This window comes from Stylophora pistillata, chromosome 9 (genome assembly GCF_964205215.1).
Source record: "Stylophora pistillata chromosome 9, jaStyPist1.2, whole genome shotgun sequence".
NCBI lineage: Eukaryota > Metazoa > Cnidaria > Anthozoa > Scleractinia > Pocilloporidae > Stylophora > Stylophora pistillata.
In genome coordinates, this window is record NC_142527.1 from 29,089,086 (window position 1) to 29,108,311 (window position 19,226).

At 39.1% G+C, this 19,226-nt stretch overlaps 4 protein-coding genes and 1 pseudogene across 4 annotated transcripts; 2 read left to right on the plus strand and 3 right to left on the minus strand.

Moving 5' to 3' along the window:
- Positions 1-43: 43 nt before the first annotated feature.
- On the minus strand, positions 44-8,513 carry LOC111338405 (uncharacterized). The gene is made up of 3 exons (XM_088734355.1): positions 7,337-8,513; positions 1,930-1,954; positions 44-1,588 (listed from the first exon to the last, which is right to left on the minus strand). Exons 1-3 carry the CDS (start codon positions 7,367-7,369, stop codon positions 504-506), a joined length of 1,143 nt encoding a protein of 380 aa, XP_088590481.1. The 5' UTR covers positions 7,370-8,513; the 3' UTR covers positions 44-503.
- LOC148724211 (uncharacterized) lies at positions 1,995-4,726 on the minus strand. The gene has a single exon (XM_088734349.1). The coding sequence runs from the start codon at positions 4,724-4,726 to the stop codon at positions 2,147-2,149; it is 2,580 nt and encodes an 859-aa protein (XP_088590475.1). The 3' UTR covers positions 1,995-2,146.
- LOC148724212 (uncharacterized) lies at positions 1,995-6,760 on the minus strand. The gene has a single exon (XM_088734354.1). It carries the CDS (start codon positions 6,758-6,760, stop codon positions 5,180-5,182), a length of 1,581 nt encoding a protein of 526 aa, XP_088590480.1. The 3' UTR covers positions 1,995-5,179.
- Positions 8,514-8,528: 15 nt separating the features above from the next.
- On the plus strand, positions 8,529-12,336 carry LOC111338393 (kelch-like protein 25). Its single transcript, XM_022944884.2, has one exon. The coding sequence runs from the start codon at positions 9,470-9,472 to the stop codon at positions 11,219-11,221; it is 1,752 nt and encodes a 583-aa protein (XP_022800619.2). The 5' UTR covers positions 8,529-9,469; the 3' UTR covers positions 11,222-12,336.
- Positions 12,337-13,702: 1,366 nt separating this feature from the next.
- LOC148724213 (kelch-like protein 2) lies at positions 13,703-18,290 on the plus strand (annotated as a pseudogene).
- The last annotated feature ends 936 nt before the right edge of the window (positions 18,291-19,226 follow it).

The window sequence follows — 19,226 nt, forward strand, 5'->3', positions numbered from 1 at the left end:
GTTTGGGATGCATGGGCCAGTCTGAGATAACACATGCTACATCAGTATTAAACAATAATTTTAATTTTCCAACATCGTTCGAGACAGTCACACAATGTTATTGGACTGTTCACACAGAATGAACTAATCAGAGTTTACTTCTGGACGTTTAAAGGAAAGAACTTTGTATTGTTCATTGTTTGGACATTGTTGACCAAACAAATATTTTCTTCGAGACAATATAAGATAAACTTCAACGTCATTAATTTTATCCTTAATTAAGGGATGTATAGAGCGAAATCTCTAACACATGAATCTAAACTGTAACAAAATATTTTTCATTCACTGCTATAACGTTCTTCAAAGTCAAACACCTGGGAAAGCAGATGCACATCTTTTAGCTTTGGGATGCATGGGCCAGTCCGAGACTACACATGTTACATCAGTATTAAACAACAATTTTAACTTTCCAACGTCCTCCGAGACAATCACACAAGGGTATTGGACTGTTCACAGACAATGTGCTAATCAGAGTGTACTTCTGGACGTTTAAAGGAGAGAATCTTTGTAATGTTTGTTGTTTGGACATTGTATACCAAACAAATGTCTTCCAGAGACATAAGATAAACTTCAATGTCATCGATTTTATCCTTTAGGGATAAGGTTGATCCTGCCAGCAGGGTTTCTAGTTGCTCAGTGAAAGCCTGGATCCACATCTCTTTGCTGTTGTCACCTTCTGATTCAGTGATAGAAATTTTTGCTGAAGCCTGCAGTTTGATATCTCTTGATCTTTGACGTGTACCACAGTTTTCACACTTCAGTGTGGTGCAAGTGAATGATTCAACATCATTTAAGCGTTTTTTGCACACTTTGCAGGAACAAAAGATGTTTAGCTTTGACACCAAATTGAATTCTGAAGCAGTTACTTCCTTTTCTGGACTTTTGAGCATATCTGGTCCAGTCAGGGTTTGCACTGTTTGTGTTGTAAGGTTTGCTGTTGTGTTTGGCGATGTACTTAGATACGTCGACCCTTGGAAATTCTTTACTGTCAGGTTGGTGAAGCAGTATGATTTACCCGTTGTCAAGGTATGGACAAGGGGTTCCCAAATGTGAATCATTGATGACCCAGTGTTGTCCTCCAACACGCAATCTTCCTTCACATGGGCTGTTGCTCCAGTGGATCTGAGAACAACAGCCTTGAGGTCTTCTTTTCCCATAGTGAGGGAACCACTGACATTGACTTTTTGGTTTGGGTGCAAACCTTTTACATTCGACACAGTAACTGACTTTGCAGCACTTGATTCACCTGCACTTTCAAGCTTTGGCTGCTCGGTGTAACAAAATGATACATCTGACAAGCCTGCTTTATGTACGGCAGATTGTTGATTGAAAATACATTCATTGTCGTCTTTTACAATAATGTTCTTGAGCTGTACTGGGCTCTTGGTTTCCTCAAAATGTTTTAAGGAATCATGGACATAGAGATTAAATCCTACCAAACGTTTCACTTTAGTGGGTGAAGTTTGAAGCTGAAATTCATACCACTGATGCTTTGACTTAAGGGACTTCTTAATTGGACTGAGGTTGTGAATAAACCCATGGTCGTTTGCTGCAAGTAAACAATTAAGATGGTTAGAATATGCATAAGAGAATTATGTTTGATTGGCATGGTAATGTCAAATAATTTGGGGGGTTGGATATTTCAAGAAAATGACACATTGCAGGTAAAGCTTGAAATATAAAGGAGTCAGCATGTACTCATTATTATGAGTGAACAACAATAACCAAGAACAAAATTGCCTCTACCTTTCACAGATACAGTAGTCAGGTGCTAGGGGCTGAGTTGCTGCAAAATAACAGGGACACCAGTTGTCCCTGTTTAGTCTTAGACTACTTAAAGGGGCATGAATTCTGTATTTATAAGATAAAATAATTATATTCAGTACTTACAATAAGTCCTTTTGCTTGCCATCGTCTGCAACAAAAAATGTTTTACAAATTAAAAATACATCACACATAGATACATATTTTATTGACTTTCCTCCAGAGGCTTTTCAAAGACAATAATTAAATCAAGTCAAACAAAGAAAAACAGGGGAACACAATAATTGGTATTTGGATGTCTTGTTTAGCTTTTGGAGAACATGCTTACTGTATTAAGTCAAAGTTACTCATGATGACCATTTTTAGAAGCATTTAGAGATAAAGAATCAAGTCTCTTTTCTTCAATTAACCTATATTTCAAAAAATTTGATTTTTTGTAAGCTTGCAACCTTTCAAATGTCATTGGCTCAATTATGAGATCTTGGAGTCTTTTTACTCTACTAAGAGCCACATATGTCATACCAGGTGAATTCTCTGAAGGGCCGAGATCTATCCATGCTTTTTTAAGAGTCAGACCTTGGCTTTTGTGAATAGTCATAGCCCATGCTAGCTTTAAAGGAAGTTGTTGTCTTTCACATGTGTGACCTATGTTTTGTGAAATTTGGGTTATTGGACAAATTGGAACGCATCTTGGAACACTTGCAGTTAAAGAAGGTCCATTATATTGTTCATCAAACTGTACAAGAACACAAATAGGCAGGGCTGGAGGAGTTTGCCCATCAGCATATACAAAATCTAATACAGTTCCTAGTGCACCATTACAAAGACCAACTTCTGTCCACATGTTCATAGTGAGCATAACTCTAGCACCTTTAGCTAAATATATGACAGGTTCTAATCCTCCCATTTCATCAGAGCTAAGTGTTTGAGCACCACCAGAATGACGGGCTTTGATTGTTGCTATTAGCTGGTTTAAATTTTTTAATTTGATCAAGTTCATTTCTGCAACTTTTGCCTTCAGATAGGATAGCCTTACAGATGATGTTAGGAATTCTTCAATATTTGTTACATTTTCAGGAGTTCTAGATAACAATGTCTGCCAATCTGCCAAAGTGGATTCTCCATTTCGTGCTCTAATGAGGAGATCTCTAAAGCAGCTGTGGGCATTAGTTTTGCCATCAACTCTATGATTCACTGACAATGTGACGACTTGTTTGAACTCTTTATATATGAGGTGACCCTGAATCTGTTTTTCTGATTTTGGCAAAGAATGGAAAAGTGGTTTATCACCAACTGGGGATAACTGTGCTATATCACCGACCAGAATAACAGAAAGACCACCAAAAGCTTGATCAGCTAAACCTGTAGCTTGCCTGCATCTACAATCTATCCACCCAAATAAGCTCTGGCCAACAAATGAATATTCGTCTATAATCAAATACTGAATGTTTTGTAAATTAGTTTGAAGTTGTTGCAAAGCTATTCCTTTCAATTCGAAGAGTCTTTTTGAACCAGTTGGTAGTTTGAGGAAAGAATGCAGTGTTACACCCTTGACATTAAAAGAGGCCTTTCCAGTATATGCTAGTACTTGACATTTTTCCTTAAGAACATTTCTTACAGCATCAATAACATAGCTTTTTCCTGAACCTGCAATTCCTTTAACAAGTAGATGCAAAGGCAGTTCATTACTGCTGTTGAAGTGATTTAGAATGATATGGTATGCCAACAATTGATCGCTACTAAAACTTGAAATATCTATTACTCTTGATGATATGTGCCAACTTGGTTCATTTTTATTTTTCTGAGTATTTAACCAAGAAGTAACAGAAAGTAGATCAACATCATCAAAATGTTCACTAACATTGTGCCAATATCCTTCAGGAGCTAACGTCGAGTTATATTCAGTATCTGTGCTCAACTCCTGTAAATTCAGTTCTGACATAAACATCCACTCTTCCTTTTCTTCCTCTATAATTTCCATGTTTTCATTTTCATTTTCCAGATTAATGGCTGCTTTTAAGCTGCTCAATTGCAATTCCCAGTCAGGAACACTGTTCTTCCCACAATCACTACACAAAAAGTTCATCCAACATGCTTTATAAGTTTCATCACACTGTTCAAGATTGTCCCATGCATTGTCTGCTACATGTTGCCAAGGTTTATATTTTAGCAGTTGATATTTACAGAACAGCCCATACTGCTGATTTTGAGGATTTGAAGAAAATTTGGGATAAGTTTTAACTATTACAGGTTGCTTCCTTTTCTCCAGTTTTGAGTTTTTGCTTACAAATGTGGAGGTAAATTGCAAAAAATTATATGTCAGTATGTCTGGAAATGTCTTAATAAACTTCTCTCGTTCAGCATAAATATCCAACATGGATGGGATTGTACAAAAATCCTTATTTTTGGACACCTGTACTCTTCGTGAACCATCAAGAGATGTATTTATTACTTCATGTGTTGCACTTACACATTTGAGTGAGAGTAAATGATGCATAACTTCTTGGATTGAATAATCTCGTTGTCCGACACTTTTGATCATAATTTGCTTCAAAATGTTATGAATGTCACTTTCGTCCGATGCTTTACTAATTACATTGGTGAATGCATTATTTAGAACTGAAGAAGCTTTTTCTCCTTTTGATGTGTATTTCACAAGATATTCCAAACATGCCACATAATCTATAATAATTTGAATATCACAATTTGCCCTCCATCCTTGGAGCTGCAGTGGTTGGTGACGATTTAATCTTGAATCATTTCGCTTAGTAACAATGGTTGCTCTATACTTGGTTTGGCCTGATTTAGTGTTTATTGGTTCAAAATCTATTCTTGTCTTTGGGCAATTTTCAAAAGGAAATTTGAATCTACAGGCTAATTCATTTTTGCTAGTTTCCCTTAGACAATACTTAGTACTGCACATTGTATGTCTCTCAACAGAGTTTAATAAATTCACATAGTCTTCCTCTTTTTGTTTGCCATTCAAAGACAGATACTGGGTTTGACATGGATGAGAATCTGGTTTGGACCACCCTTCTTCTGGGGAACATGGATTCCAAGTTGTTAGTATAAAGTCAACATACTGACAAACAACAGACTCTGCTTGTATACCTTGATTTATCTTAGTCTCCAGTTCTAATATTTCTTCTTCTGACAAATTTCCTTTGTTCTCATTGATATGCTTTGATGCTAAAAAACCTTGCAATGCAATTTCTGTCAGTTCGCAAAGTCCTGGATCATTTTTCAATTTTGCAACTCCATGACAATGAATTGAACCTCTCTGAACTGCATACTCGTATCTGTACCAATGCCAAGAAGCCCCTAATGACTCTTTTAACCAAAACTTGACAAAACGATCTGTTCGCTCAGTAAAAAACTAATCCAAGATATGTGGATTTTGAAGAACATTTTGCTGCCTGATTGCTGGTTGAAGTGTTTCAGAGTGAGGGTCACAAAAGAGTTCATGAAATTCAGGCCAATGGTACTCAGCACAAGATAAAGTAAAAAATATAGTAGGCGGTCCTACTTGAGCAATGGTTGCTCGCAAATCCTCTTTAGCTTTGTGCCAATAGCTATTGCTACCAGTAACATTTTTAGCATAATGCATAAGTTTTGACATTAAAGTAGAATACGTATTTGTTTGAAGCATTTGTTGAAGTTGTTCTACAGTTAACTTAGCTTCACCAGGGTTTTGCTTTAAAAAAATATTTCCCTGACTAAGGAGTCTGTGCCTCTGAATCATGTTGAATGCCCAATAAGCAAACCGTGGGTGACTTGCAAACCTATAAGCCCATTTACCATTATTATATTCAGCAAATTTAATCAAATGTTTTATTTTATCTCCAAGGGTCACATCACGCATTGTAGCACTGTTAGTAGGATCTCCTTTACCATCTGGGAACAAAGTAGGAAATGCCATAGTAGCTAAATATTCAATTTTAAACTCATTGAGAGGACTTGAATTCCTATTAGGCCAATTGATTTTACTGTTTTGTAATAACTCATCTTTTATCAGCTGCTTCTGTGGCTTTAGTTGTACAGGGTTAAGAAATGTGCTACTCAATTCTGTGTCTTCATTGAAAGGTATTTCATCAAGAGGACCTCTGTCTGGATCAATTTCATCATCTTTACTGTTCTCAGTACAATAAATTTTACGCAGCTCAGTGGGAATGCCATCAGAAGGCAAGAAAGCCAACAATTCATAATCAATAGTGATATCCTTATATACAGGGTTATGTTGAACTAACCAGTGCAGAGCACAGCTGACCTTTTCACGTCTCACAGTGAGATCTTTATAAGTATTATCTTTGCCTTTGACTGACACAACTATTACTGGCATTTCACTTAGGTTTCTTGGCAATGAATTGGCTAACTCTTGGATATCTTGAGAGAAGTTAATACAATGACCTTTATATGCTTTTTGTCCACCTGGTTTTGTATAAACAGAAATTACTGGGAAAACACGAGCTATTAACATTTCCTCTAATTGCGTTAAACCTTGCAATTCATTTGGGACTTGTGAAGGAATCATTCCATTCTGAGATGAAAATTTTTTCACTCCATTCTTGTCACGTGAACATCTTGAACACATATAAGGAGATCTCTTTTTGCCTTTTGATGATAATGGCCATGCCTCATGGCAAACTTCACACATATAAATTTTGAATTTAAGTGAATTATGAAAGTCTTCCATGTTTTTGATAGCCCACTTCTGTACATGAATTGGTCCAGTGTTTATACTGTCAAATTGAGATAAATATGCTTCTTTGTCAACATTATGCAGTGGTTTATCTACTTTTTGCCATGCTGTAAATTTTCCTACTGGTTTAATTACATCAAATGTATTGTCTTCCTTTTTCTGTCTAGAGTTCCACTTTTGCACATTTTGTTTTATCAATCGTGCTTGCTTCTCCTCCCCTGTCTCATAATCCTTTATTTTCCTTCTGTATGCCCTCATATATTCTTTTTGCTTTTTTTGTCTAGAAAGTTTTTCACTCTGTCTCTTTGGCTTTTTTAGCAATTTTGTAATTCTTCAAATGTGGATTTACTACATTTAAGTTCAGCTTTCTTTTTCTATCTATCAATTTGTCAGTATTTGTTTCTGGTCTTTGTCGTTTTCTGGGTGTGCAAACTTCTTTCCCAAAATCATCACAGGCTTGGCATTCTTTATCCTCTAATTTTGAATAAGAATGGTCTGGCATTAATGTACAGGAATCAATGCCTTGATGTATATTAATAATGTTATCAACAGAGCTTTCATAAACAGCAAAATACCATCCATTGGCGTAAACATTCAAAATATCTTGAAATGTAGCATATTGCTGAACTGCACTACAGAGATCATCATAATAAAACCAATAACGACCATTGTTTATAGCAATAGTGAAATGGTGGCTTGCACACCGCAAAACAGCTTTTAATAAGTAAAATGTACCTAAGAGTTCCATACTTGCTGGTAGAACAGTTTGACCAAAAGAAATTGATGATAATTCAATGTGTAAAAATTTTGGCATGGTAACAAAATGTTGCAAACCTGAAATATCACCAGAATGCCTTTGACATGCATCACAAAAAAGTGGTCTGCTATTAGGCAAAGCAGCTTCTGAAACACAGTTTTCAAATTCAGTGGGCAGAATATTTGGACAAGTAATATACAAGACAATAGTGCTAGTAGTTTTCAATATTTGATTGTTACACAGGGTGCAGCAAGTCTGATTACATTGTTGAATAAGAAATAATGATTTCAAATCACTGGTTAAATCCCCAAATGCTTGCATGGTAAATATGTCACTAAAAACAGCATTTGCAGTCATTGAAGAAAATGATGGGCAACGACCTCTGATCAGTGACCATATAGGCTCTCGCACAACTTCAACAGCACCAACAATTGCCCTTTGATTGCACGCCTCAGAGATAACTTGAAAAAAATCATTGCATGTAATGTTTTGAAGATGATTGCGAAAAACAAAATAACATAGCTCAAGAAAGCAATCAACTGCACAAGAAAACTTCCCTACGTTGGTCAAACAATAATTACGAAAGTGATCTCTTACATTTGATCCTTCACACATGTATGTAGAATTACTATCAGTGCTATTACATATTGCATTGCGTTTTTCTTCCAACACTTCTGAATTTATGTTCCCATTCACAATGTGTGCCTCCTTGTTTGAAATAACGAAGGGATTAAAACTACCATTAGAAGGATAAGCTATTCGCCTTGACAAGTATCTCCCCCTAAATCTGAAATAGATCATGCTGCATTTTGGGCACACACTCCCCAATTCTAACAGATTATTGTGGGCAGTACGATTGGGAAAGAGTAGCAACATAAACAATAGCCACATCATTTTCAAACTTTTGTGCGGTTTATTGCTCTAGGTGTACCTTGTATTTTAGTGGGCAAAAAGTCTGTGCTTCAAAAATTCGTGATACGCTTGATATTAATAACAGTCGAAAGAATTGATCGAGCTGACAGTTGATTATTGCAGCTTGCTCGCTCTCCAATGCACTTCCGCCGCGTTAGGTTTCCTTTGAATTTAACTCAAGCTTAAGTTAAGTTGAATCTCAGTTGCTTCGATTGTTTTCAGCTTGTTTGTGGGGTGACAAAGTTGGTTCAGTGGCCAATGACGAGTGCACTCTTTCGTGGCTAGCTCGCCGCTAGTTTGCTACAACTTTAATTGCTTTCTGCTCGCTAATAATGGTGACAAAGTTGCCTCACTGGCCACTAGTTTGCTAAAACTATCGTTTGTTTTGTTTGAATACAGTTTCAAGCGGTTTCTCAGTTTCTTTGATTGCTTTATGCCTGCTGGCGTTGTCTAACTGCTCGCTATTAATGGTGACAAAGTTGCCTCACTGGCCACTAGTTTGCTAAAACTATCGTTTGTTTTGTTTGAATACAGTTTCAAGCGGTTTCTCAGTTTCTTTGATTGCTTTATGCCTGCTGGCGTTGTCTAGATTTGGCACCCTTGCCGACTTTGGCACTCTCACGTGTGGCTCGTTCGCCGCCGCTAGTTTGCTACAACTTTGATTGCTTTCTGCTCGCTAATGGTGTCAAAGTTGGCTTACTGGCCGCTAGTTTGCTACGATTATCGTTTGTTTGAGCTTTGTTTTGTTTAATTCGGTGGTTTCTCAGTTTCTTTGATTGCTCTATGCCTGCTGGCGTTGTCTACATTTGGCACGCTTGCCGACTTTGACACACTCGTCAACTTGGCACACTGGCCGACTTTGGCACACTGGCCGGTTACTGAGCTTGCTAACTCGATAATTATACCACAAAGGCACTTAACTTAAGTGCACTCACGCAGAATTGGAAATAAAACTTACAAAGGTAGGTGAAAAATACAATTTTCTTATCTCAAACTTGCTCGCTCCTCCGCTCGATAAATGACAAAGCTGCTAAGCGTCCACGATAAGCACCATGTGGACTTGACGTCACGATCTTTGCGCGCTACCATTGGTCCGTTGCAAAACAAAGCCTATTCACATTACGTCATTGGAATCTCAGGAATCTTACCTTACAGACATCTTACAATCACTCGAGATTTTTTCCGCCTGTACAATACTCTCGCACGGCTCTATAATGCTGCCGCCTCGCCAGCCTCGCGTCTTCGCTCGGCTGGCTCGTTGGCAATAATTTCTTACCCACAATTCTCTGCATTTCAAAATGGCTTCCTCAAGCTTGCAAGAGCCTGTCGCAGAGACTGAGACGCATTTGTTCTGCGTGGAAATGATGAACCGCCTCAATATACAGAGAGAGAAAGAGCAGTTTTGCGATGTGATTCTAGAAGTTGGCTCCAGCGACGATAGGGCGTGTCTGAAAGCGCACAGAATCGTGTTATGTGCAGGAAGTCCGTTCTTCAACAATGCTTTGAACAGTGAAATGAAAGAAAAGAAAGAAGGTGTGATCAGATTGGAACAATCCAGCCAAGAGGTGATGGAGAAAGTTTTGGAGTATCTGTACACCGGACACACAGACGTGAGTGAAACAGTTTCTTTTGATTTGCTGGTCGTGGCAGATTACCTTATGATAACAAGCTTGAAAGATCTGTGTGCACAAGTTATTTTACGTGGAATGTCTCTTTCCAACTGCATTCCAGCTTACTTCTTGAGCGTGAAGTACCAGTGTGAAGAGCTCAAGAAAGGTGCAAGGGTTTTCATTCTAGAAAACTTCGTCACCGTAGCGAAAACGGAAGACTTTCTGAGTTTGAGCAAAGAGCAATTCTTGGGGTGGATCTCCAGTGACGAAATAAATGTACGTGGAGAGGAAGAAGTGTTTATAATCTTGAGAAATTGGATCGCAGCAAACAAAAGTCAAGAGCAAAACTTTTACGAATTGTTTCGTCACATTCGATTTATGTACTTGCCGCGTGACTTCTTTCTGGAAGCTCTTGTACCTGATCCTATGGTAAAGAACAATCTTGATTGTTCAAATTTCGCTTTAAATGCTATGAGAATGATGTTTCGTGGAGAACTAGAATCTTTTTTCGCTCAGGCACCAAGGAATTGTCTGAAAACACATGAAGATGCTATTGTGGCTTGTGGAGCTAGAAGAACCGTATGCTACATTCCCTTAACAAAGAAATGGTACAGACTGGCCAATACACTGACCTTACGAAATTTATATGGTCAAAATGTTAGTTATTGCCAGGGAAAGCTGTTTTTCATTGGAGGCAACAGTGGTGGCTTTCCAGCAGAGTTTTATGATCCATCCCAGAACAAGTGGTGTTCACTGAAATCGTTCAAGAAGAGAATCAAGTTTTGTACTGTCTCAACTTGCCGAGGGTTTCTCTATGTGATTGGTGGAGTTGATGAAGATGAAAATCTCTTGAGCTCTGTACAAAGGTATGACCCAGATAAAGATTTATGGCAAGAAATGCCTTCACTAAGCTTCCCAAGATCAAGTGTCTGTGCTGTGTCTGATGGAAGTTTCTTGTATGCAGTTGGAGGCAATACAATACATGGATTTGTGGCTATTGCTGAAAGATTTGATCCAAAAGAAAAAACATGGGCTAGAATTTCTCCAACTCTGGAAAAAAGAGGAGGTGCTGTTGGTGCAGCTGTCAGTGAGAAAGTGTTTGTATTTGGCGGTCTTAAGTGGTCAGGTGTGTCGGTTTCAACCTTTGCTGAAATGTATGACCCTGTTGTTGACAAGTGGAGTAGCATTCCAAGTCCTGCATTCCTTGCTTTACGATTGCGGTGGCTAAGTGCAATTAGTTTCAAAGGGACAATATTTGTGTCTGGTGAATGTGCAGATGATACACAAGGAACTATCTTGAAATTACACATTTATGATTCTATCACAAAGCAGTGGGTATATTGTTGCAGATTTCCTGATATTGTTGATAACTTCCGCATTTCTTGTCTGAGAATACCAAGAGAGATTTTGAATTCATGCGAGGTCGCTTCAGAGACGTAAAATTTTCAGTTACTAGAAGCAGTAAAACTGATGTGGAGGGGGGAAGGGTGATGTATTCTGTTTATTAAGTTTAATGACAGAACCCTCTGCTAGAGATAAATAGTTTTAGCAAAGAAATGCTTTCTACATTCGTAATCTCTCCCTGTGTTTGCAAGTGTTTGGTTGCCATTGTTGGTTTATATTACACCAGGGTATTGAGGAAAAAGTAGACAGAGGTTTTCTTTAAAACTCAGACCAGATAGGTCTTGATCTGGTAAAATTGACACAAGTAGCATAAATTCTTTGAAAGTCCTAGAATCTCTTGTGAGTTCTAATGGCACGTGTCATAAACTTCAAGACTTGTATTGATTCGTCAATTGATTTCTTTAATTGATTTGTCCTTATATAACAAAATTGACCTCGTATTGTAAACCTATTTCTTCATCTTTGCTTTGAAAAAGGACTGACCAAAGTCTTATGTACATGCAATTATTGCAGTCAATGTTCACATGTCCATCAGTCAACTAAAACTGTACAAAGAAAACAAGTATCTGGTTTCAAAAGATTACAAAATTGTACTCGTGTGGGAAATCTCCATGGTTGCGACAGCGCACCTAAATCTAGTATGCATCTGCTTGTGCAATAAGAAATCTGAAGAGGTATAGTAATTATAAATGCTTTCAAACCTGGGTGCAGTTGTTAAGATAGCTTTTGCTGATGCAGCATTAACATGTTTAATTGGGTTCAAGTTAAAGCTCATGTCTTTAGTGGCTTCATCTTCTTGCAAAGGAAAATTAGGAAAGTAAAAACAGTAAACCTCAATAGAGAACAAGCTCCATTGCTGCTCAACAAACATGTTCTGTTTTGTCATTTAAGTTGATTTTTTTCTCAAAAGTTCAGTAAAAATAGCAATTGTGACAAATTTTTTTAATAACCCAATTTTATCATCACCAAGCTATTTTAGTTGCATTTAGGCTTAGTTCATTACATAGTAAGAAGTATGTTAAAGGTTAGTCCCATGTAATAATAAAACATCATTGTGTGATGCGAATATTTGTTACTTTAGAACGAGAGAGAGAGAAAGAGTAGGGAACTGTGTTTGTAGTACAATAAACCCACGAGGGTCTTTTATGTTTTCTTTGTTTTTATTGTCTTCTACCATGTTTTGCTACTTTGTCAACGTTATTGTCTAAAAGTTACTAATTTTGTAAGTCTGCTTCATGAACTCTTTATTTGCACTGGATCAAAACGGGCAATCCCGAGCGGACAAGATGGGCCCATCTTGCCTATACTGGAAGTCAATTAGAACACAGGATTCATTTCATATTGCCCACGGGCACTGCCAGCTTTCTATTAACATCCTTTATATTTATAGCATCGGAAATTTAAATTAATGAAGCTTTTGGTACTGGCCATGTATTCATATAATATATTATTTCACTGCAGCAGATTGCTATTCACTGCATTCTGATTGGCTACCCAAGCCTATACTTGTATCCCCCTTCTCAAGATTGCTCGTTATGTTCTGGCAAAGAAAATGCATCCACTCTCAGCATTCATCTTCAGTCAAACAAGGCTGGATCTGATTAAACACTAGGTAGGTGGGTAGGTAGGTAGGTAGGTGGGTAGGTAGGTAGGTAGGTAGGTGGGTGGGTAGGTAGGTAGGTAAGTAGGTAGGTAGGTAGGTAGGTGGGTAGGTAGGTAGGTAGGTAGCTTTATTTCAACTCGGGCTGTTGAGGCTACTTAGGCCCCTTGTAATACATGCTAATATGCCGGGCAAAGTATAAAAATTTTAAAAAAAAATTTACAGGACATTACATAATTAATAACTAACATTCTGAACTCTCTTATAGCATTCTTAAATTCCTTAAGGGTTGCCATTGAACGTAATTCGTCCGGTGAAGAGTTCCACACTTTGGCACCAATAAAAGTTGTAGATTTTAAGCCGAAGTTTATAGTTTTCTTATGTGGGACAACAAGCTTGTTGGTGCCTCTCAAGCACTTCACATTATTACGTACAACGAACAAGTCACGTAAATATCCAGGTAACATACCGTTTACAGCTTTAAAAATTAATATGGCAAAGTCCTGTAGACGACGATTAGACAAAGTTAAGGCGTAGTCATCACCATAAAGGGGCACCCGTTTGTTGTAGACACACTTTAGAGCTCTCACATTAAGCCTTTCCACCTTCTGCTTTTCAGACTCATTGCAATTATGCCAGATCGCAGCACAGTAAGTGAAATAAGACATTACGTACGAGTTGTAGTGGCACATCTTTGAATAAACTGATAGCGTGTTCTTTAGCCTACTCAAAACATCTAACTGATTTCCAACTTTCTTAGTAATCTTGCCAATGTGTTTACTAAAATTTAGCGAGTTATCGATGGTTACGCCTAAAAGTTCTAAATTGTCTACGATAGGAACCTGTACATTATTAATACTAAAGGTAAGATCACAAGGATAGCTTTTTGGAAGAATAATGCATTTACATTTCTCGGGGTTGAGCACTAACGTAGTATTGTCCAACCAACGACTCGCAACAGCGAGATCGCCATTAATTACGGACTTTACCACCTCAGGATCGCGATCACTGAAATAAATTTGGTTATCATCACCATAATTAGACAAATTAGCACGATTGATAAAATAGAACAGATCATTAAGATAAATATTAAAAGAGAGGAGCCATAATACCGATCCCTGGGGTACATCCTTAGAAAAAACAACAACATCAGAGGTTACATCTTCTATCCTGACACGCTAGGACCTATCTCTAAGGTAACTGTGTAGGAGGGGCAGGTTGACTGGAGAAACACCGTAGGCAGCCAGCTTGGCGAGGATGAGGTCATGCGGTATCATATCAAAGGCTTTACTCAGATCCATAGAAACTGCGCCAACAACACGCTTATTGTCAAGTGCATTCCTCCAATCCTCGATCAAACGTAGAAGTACCGCCTCACAGCTGTAACCCCGTCTGTACGCAGACAGGAATGGTGACAAGATCGGTCTAAAATAATCAGACTGTTGGCGTGCAAGGCACTTCTCAAAAACTTTATCCAGACTAACTAGAATCAACACTGGCCGAAAGTTAGATTTATCATCATGAGGATTATCCTTTTTGAAGATGGGACAGATTTCGGCCAGCTTCCAAGCAGCTGGCACAGAGCCAGAGTCAATGATCTTGTTAATAAGAACAGATATCGGACAAGCAAGAGTATCAGCACCATCCCGCAATCATGATGTTCTTGGCGGTATCTTATAGCCAGTTGCTTTTTTCGGACCTAGTGACTTAAGTACAAGTTCGACTTCAGGTGGACTCAGTACAAAACGAAACTGGAAAGCTTCTCCCGCAACACAGCGGGTCTGTATGGCCGAGATGCCTGGACACTAGTAAAACCGGAATTATCATTGTAATGCCCATCTCTATCATTGTCCTTCAAGAAGGATGAAAAATTGTGCTACTTCCAGTTTGTTAACAACAAGGCTATCACCTTATTTAAGATGAATGGAGTCCTGGGTGATGTTTTTCTTTGAGTGCATGAAAGGCTTGACCGTTTGCCAAAATTTCTTGGGGTTGCCTTTGGCATCTGCGGCAGTGGCCGATGCGAAAATAGTTGGATACAGCCTTACGTCTCAATGAAGATGCAAAGTTTCGCTGAGTCTTATATCTGTCCCAATCTAGCTGGCACTTAGACTTGTTGTAAAGGCGCTTTAATTTATCGCGTTTCCTGCTTGCCTCGAGTAGCTCAGGTGTCATAAATGGTACGAGCTCACGATTTATTGTTCTACGTTAATTGGCGCGTGTTCGTCGAAAACACTTGATAACAGGTGACTCCAAGCCCAATAGATGTAGTCGATGTCCTCAAATATGTATGCCTTATTACACGACTAGGGCAGTCAGAGGGCCAATAACTAAAATCAACCAATCAAAATGCTCTATTGCCAGTCAATATTCTCTCAGTATTGGACCGGGCACTGTCCCGAATGGTCCCGAATGATACTGCACTTGTGTCCCTTGGAACTTCAGTCGTATGATAAATCTCTTATTAACCAAGCTTTCTCGGGACCGTACTGGAAGAATATCGGCCCTCGGTCTTTTTTGTACGGACCTCGCTGCGCTTGGTCCGTACTGTCAAGACCTTGGGCCGATATTCTCCCAGTACCGTGCCCTCGCGCTTGGTTAATAACATAGATATCTAACATGCCAGACGTTAAAAAATACCGAGGCCTGTTAGTCAGGATTACGTCGATGAGAGTAGTAGACTGTTGCAGTCACTCTCGTGGGTTCCCTAATCAAGTTGGTCAACTTATATTCGATCACTAAGTTCAGTAGTTCAGTAAGGCTCTTCCCTCCCTGGATCCTCTGTCCGGATGTAAGATATCGCAATTTAGATCAACAAGGATCACTAGGTTGTAATAACGCTGAGAGGCATTAAACAGCAGGGAGTTGACCTCCGATTCCCACCGAGACGTTTGGTTACATTATTTTGGTGGTTTGTACGCGCACAGAAACAGTGTTCTCTTCGATGACTTCTTAGGCTGCACCAGCGGAGCGATCGATTCGATATGATTACCTTCCAGATGATTAATTCTTTGAGTGATCAAACCTCTTCCAATTTAAACAAGAAGACCTCCTCCAAATCTATTACGATCTTTACGGAACATCTTGTACCTTTTGATATAGAAGTGTGAATCAAGGAAAGCTCCATCTATCTTTGTCTCAGCAAGTACAAAAACATTGAAGGTGCCCTCGAGTATCAGTGACTCCACCTGAAACAATTTAAAGCCAGCCACACAGTTCACATTTAAGAAAGCGATTTTTACGTTGTTATCACAACGTTGCAAAATCGTGCTGAGCTCAATGGATCGCTCAGAGACTCGTGCACTTCCAGCAGCAGGGGATTCTTTCACGTTACCATGATGTCAGGAGCGTCAACTCCGACCTCTACAGCGTCTCGTAAGCTCTGAACAGTGAAATCAGATAGTCTTTCATTGTAAAAAGGAAGCTGAATTAAAGTGCATTTGTAACAAATCCAGTCACGAGGAATTGAACCCTCTGTGTCTTTGAGGAAGGAACCGATACCCGTACACGCTTCGTGTGTTTGATTAAAGCAAACAGTGAATACAAGACGTTTGTTGTTACTCTTTACTGTCTATTCGCAGGCAGGGCATCTTAGAACGATGTGCTTTTCCTCTGTGTTGATCTGAGCCAAGATTTAGTTCGACATCGCCACCTAATATAAGCAACCGGACTACTGCACAAGCCGTTTGCATAGTCCAAGGAAAAGACAGTAATGGTTGCTGACCTCTGGGACCGGTTGTATGCAAATTATTAAAGCAAAAGTTACGTTCGAAAAAAGGAACAACTTGAGCGATAAATTATGGCGCTCAAATTCATTAATAAAAACGCTAAAAAAGATACGGACATCATACTCAGTCCATTATGTGTGCTTCAGCATTTTACGTGTAATTCACTCACTTGTCCATTCCATCAAGAACCAGTTGCAGAGACTGAGAAGCATTTATTCTGCGTGGAAATGATGAACCGCCTCAATATACAGAGGGAGAACGAGCAGTTCTGCGATGTGATTCTAAAAGTTGGCTCCGGCGACGATCTGGCGTGTCTGAAAGCGCACAGAGTAGTGATATGTGCAGGAAGTCCGTTCTTTAACAATGCTTTGAACAGTGAAATGAAAGAAAAGAAAAAAGGCGTTATCAGATTGGAACAAACCAGCAAAGAGGTGATGGAGGAAGTTTTGAAGTATATGTACAGAGGACATGTAGATGTGAGAGAAGTAGTCGCCTGTGATTTATTGGCTGTGGCAGACTACCTCATGATACCAAGCTTGAAGGATTTGTGTGCACAAGTTATTTTACGTGGACTGTCTCTGTCCCACTGCGTTGCAACTTACCATTTAAGCGTGAAGTACCAGTGCGAAGAGCTCATGAAAGGCGCGAGGGTTTTCATTCTAGAAAACTTCGTCACCGTAGCGAAAACGGAAGACTTTCTAAATTTGAGCAGAAAGAAATTCTTGTAGTGGATCTCCAGTGACGAAATAAACGTACGTGGAGAGGAAGAAGTGTTTCAAATCTTGAGGAATTGGATCACAACAAACAAAAGTCAAGAGCAAAGCTTTGACGCCGAATTGTTTCGTCACATTCGATTTATGTATTTGCCACGTGACTTCTTCGTAGAAGTTATTATATCTGATCCTATGGTAAAGAACAATCTTGATTGCGCAAACTTCGCTTTAGATGCTATGAGAATGATGATCCAAAGAGATCTAGAATCTTTTTTCGCTCAGGCACCAAGGAATTGTCTGAGAACACATGAAGATGCTATTGTAGCTTGGGAAGAGAGATTGACAATATGCTACCTACCCTCAACAAAGCAATGGTACAGACTGGCAAATACTCTCTCCACAAGATATTTTTGTAGTCAAAATTTAGGGTATTGTCAGGGAAAGTTGTATTTTATTGGAGGAAACACCAATGCCTATACAGCAGAATGGTTTGATCCAGCACTGAACACTTGGTTAGAGCGCTGGACTGTTGCGCGGGAGGTCGAGGTCGATGGTTCGAGCCGCGGCCGGACCAACACTCAAGGTCTTAAAATAACTGAGGAGAATGCACTACCTTTCTATTATATCAAGAAATGGATAGACATTCTAGTCTTCTTGGATAAGGACGAATAAAACGTGGGTCCCGTCTCCTGCATCTATTAATTAGTTAATTTGGTTAGGCAGGGGACGTTAAAGAACCCACTCAAGAGATTACTGTGATGTGGTCTGGCCTGTTTACTGGGAATTGGGGGGGAGGGTGCATCTTCAAATAAGTTCCTTCGATTGTTTGTAAACTGCTGATGCAGTCCGGCCCCCAAAAAGTGTTGTGATGCGCATTTCATCATATCCACATGTTAATTTTCGCAATATAAATATCAAATTATGTCTCCTTGACCAAGTATGAATTATTTTAACTGCCGGAAAGAGTACCATATAACCCCATACATTGATTATGTATTCAATTTCATTAATTATGTATGCACCCCATTGTTTTTTAAGACAATGACTTATTCCCATGGGTTTAGCATATACACATTGCTAATAAGTACTTACTGCTTCAATAAAAGAGAAATGATTGAAAGCGGCTTTTTCGTCTCCATTCCTTTCTCACGTTCTTCTCCCTTCTCCCCTTTGTTCCTAACTTCTCCTCGGGTTTTTTTTTTCTTTTCTTTTCTTTCCTTTTTACCTTCTTGGCAGTTCTGCTGAGCCTTGAACCCTCGCTCCTCAGACAACGCGTTATTATCAGACCATTATCAAACCATAGCCTTACCACTATGCTACGCAAACCAGTTAGGAGTTCTTCTCCAAAAGTTACTTTTTTTTTTTACCTTTCAGTAAAATAATTTTCATAACAATATGTGCATTGATATAATGCACCAAAGTTCCCCTTTGCACTAAAGAATGCATTTCTTCTCTATGATTGGCCAAATACCACATAGAAAACAAAATTTATTCATACCTCTTTCTAATAACATCAAAGAAAGAAGAACAACAACAACTCGGAGCGCGGAGATGGAGAGACTGAATTTTATTCGACTTTCTCGAATATTATCGGATCACGACCGGTGCATACAGTGGTGTAAGGATCACAACCTGCTTGCGACGTCGGTAAAATGTCCTCGAGATGGGTGCAGCAATGAACTTAGCTGGTCGCGACGTGCTTCATCGCGAGACGGGCACGAGTGGCGATGTTCAAAAAAGGGTTGCGATGGAATGGCTTCAATGCGCCGGAATTCACCGGTGCGCACTCACAGGGTATCGAAAATACATGGTGGGGAATCAAGCGAGGTTTGCCCCAACAGGAACATCCAAAGGACTTTTCGATGGCTACCTACAAGAATATATGTGGCGTCAGCACTACAGAAACGATCCCTTTGGAAACATTATCGAACATATCGCCCAACTTTATAAAGTCCAGAAAGACTAGATACAAAGGTTTCTTTGCATCGCTGTATGCACCG

Coding starts and splice junctions, on each gene's coding strand:
- LOC148724212 (XM_088734354.1), bottom strand. CDS start 6,760: ATGAGGGCATACAGAAGGAAAATAAAGGATTATGAGACAGGGGAGGAG.
- LOC111338405 (XM_088734355.1), bottom strand. CDS start 7,369: ATGCATGTCAAAGGCATTCTGGTGATATTTCAG. Junction 1,955..7,336: donor GCATTCTGGTGATATTTCAG/GTTTGCAACATT, acceptor TTTTTGTTGCAG/ACGATGGCAAGCAAAAGGAC. Junction 1,589..1,929: donor GGCAAGCAAAAGGACTTATT/GTAAGTACTGAA, acceptor GTTTACTTGCAG/CAAACGACCATGGGTTTATT.
- LOC148724211 (XM_088734349.1), bottom strand. CDS start 4,726: ATGTGCAGTACTAAGTATTGTCTAAGGGAAACTAGCAAAAATGAATTA.
- LOC111338393 (XM_022944884.2), top strand. CDS start 9,470: ATGGCTTCCTCAAGCTTGCAAGAGCCTGTCGCAGAGACTGAGACGCAT.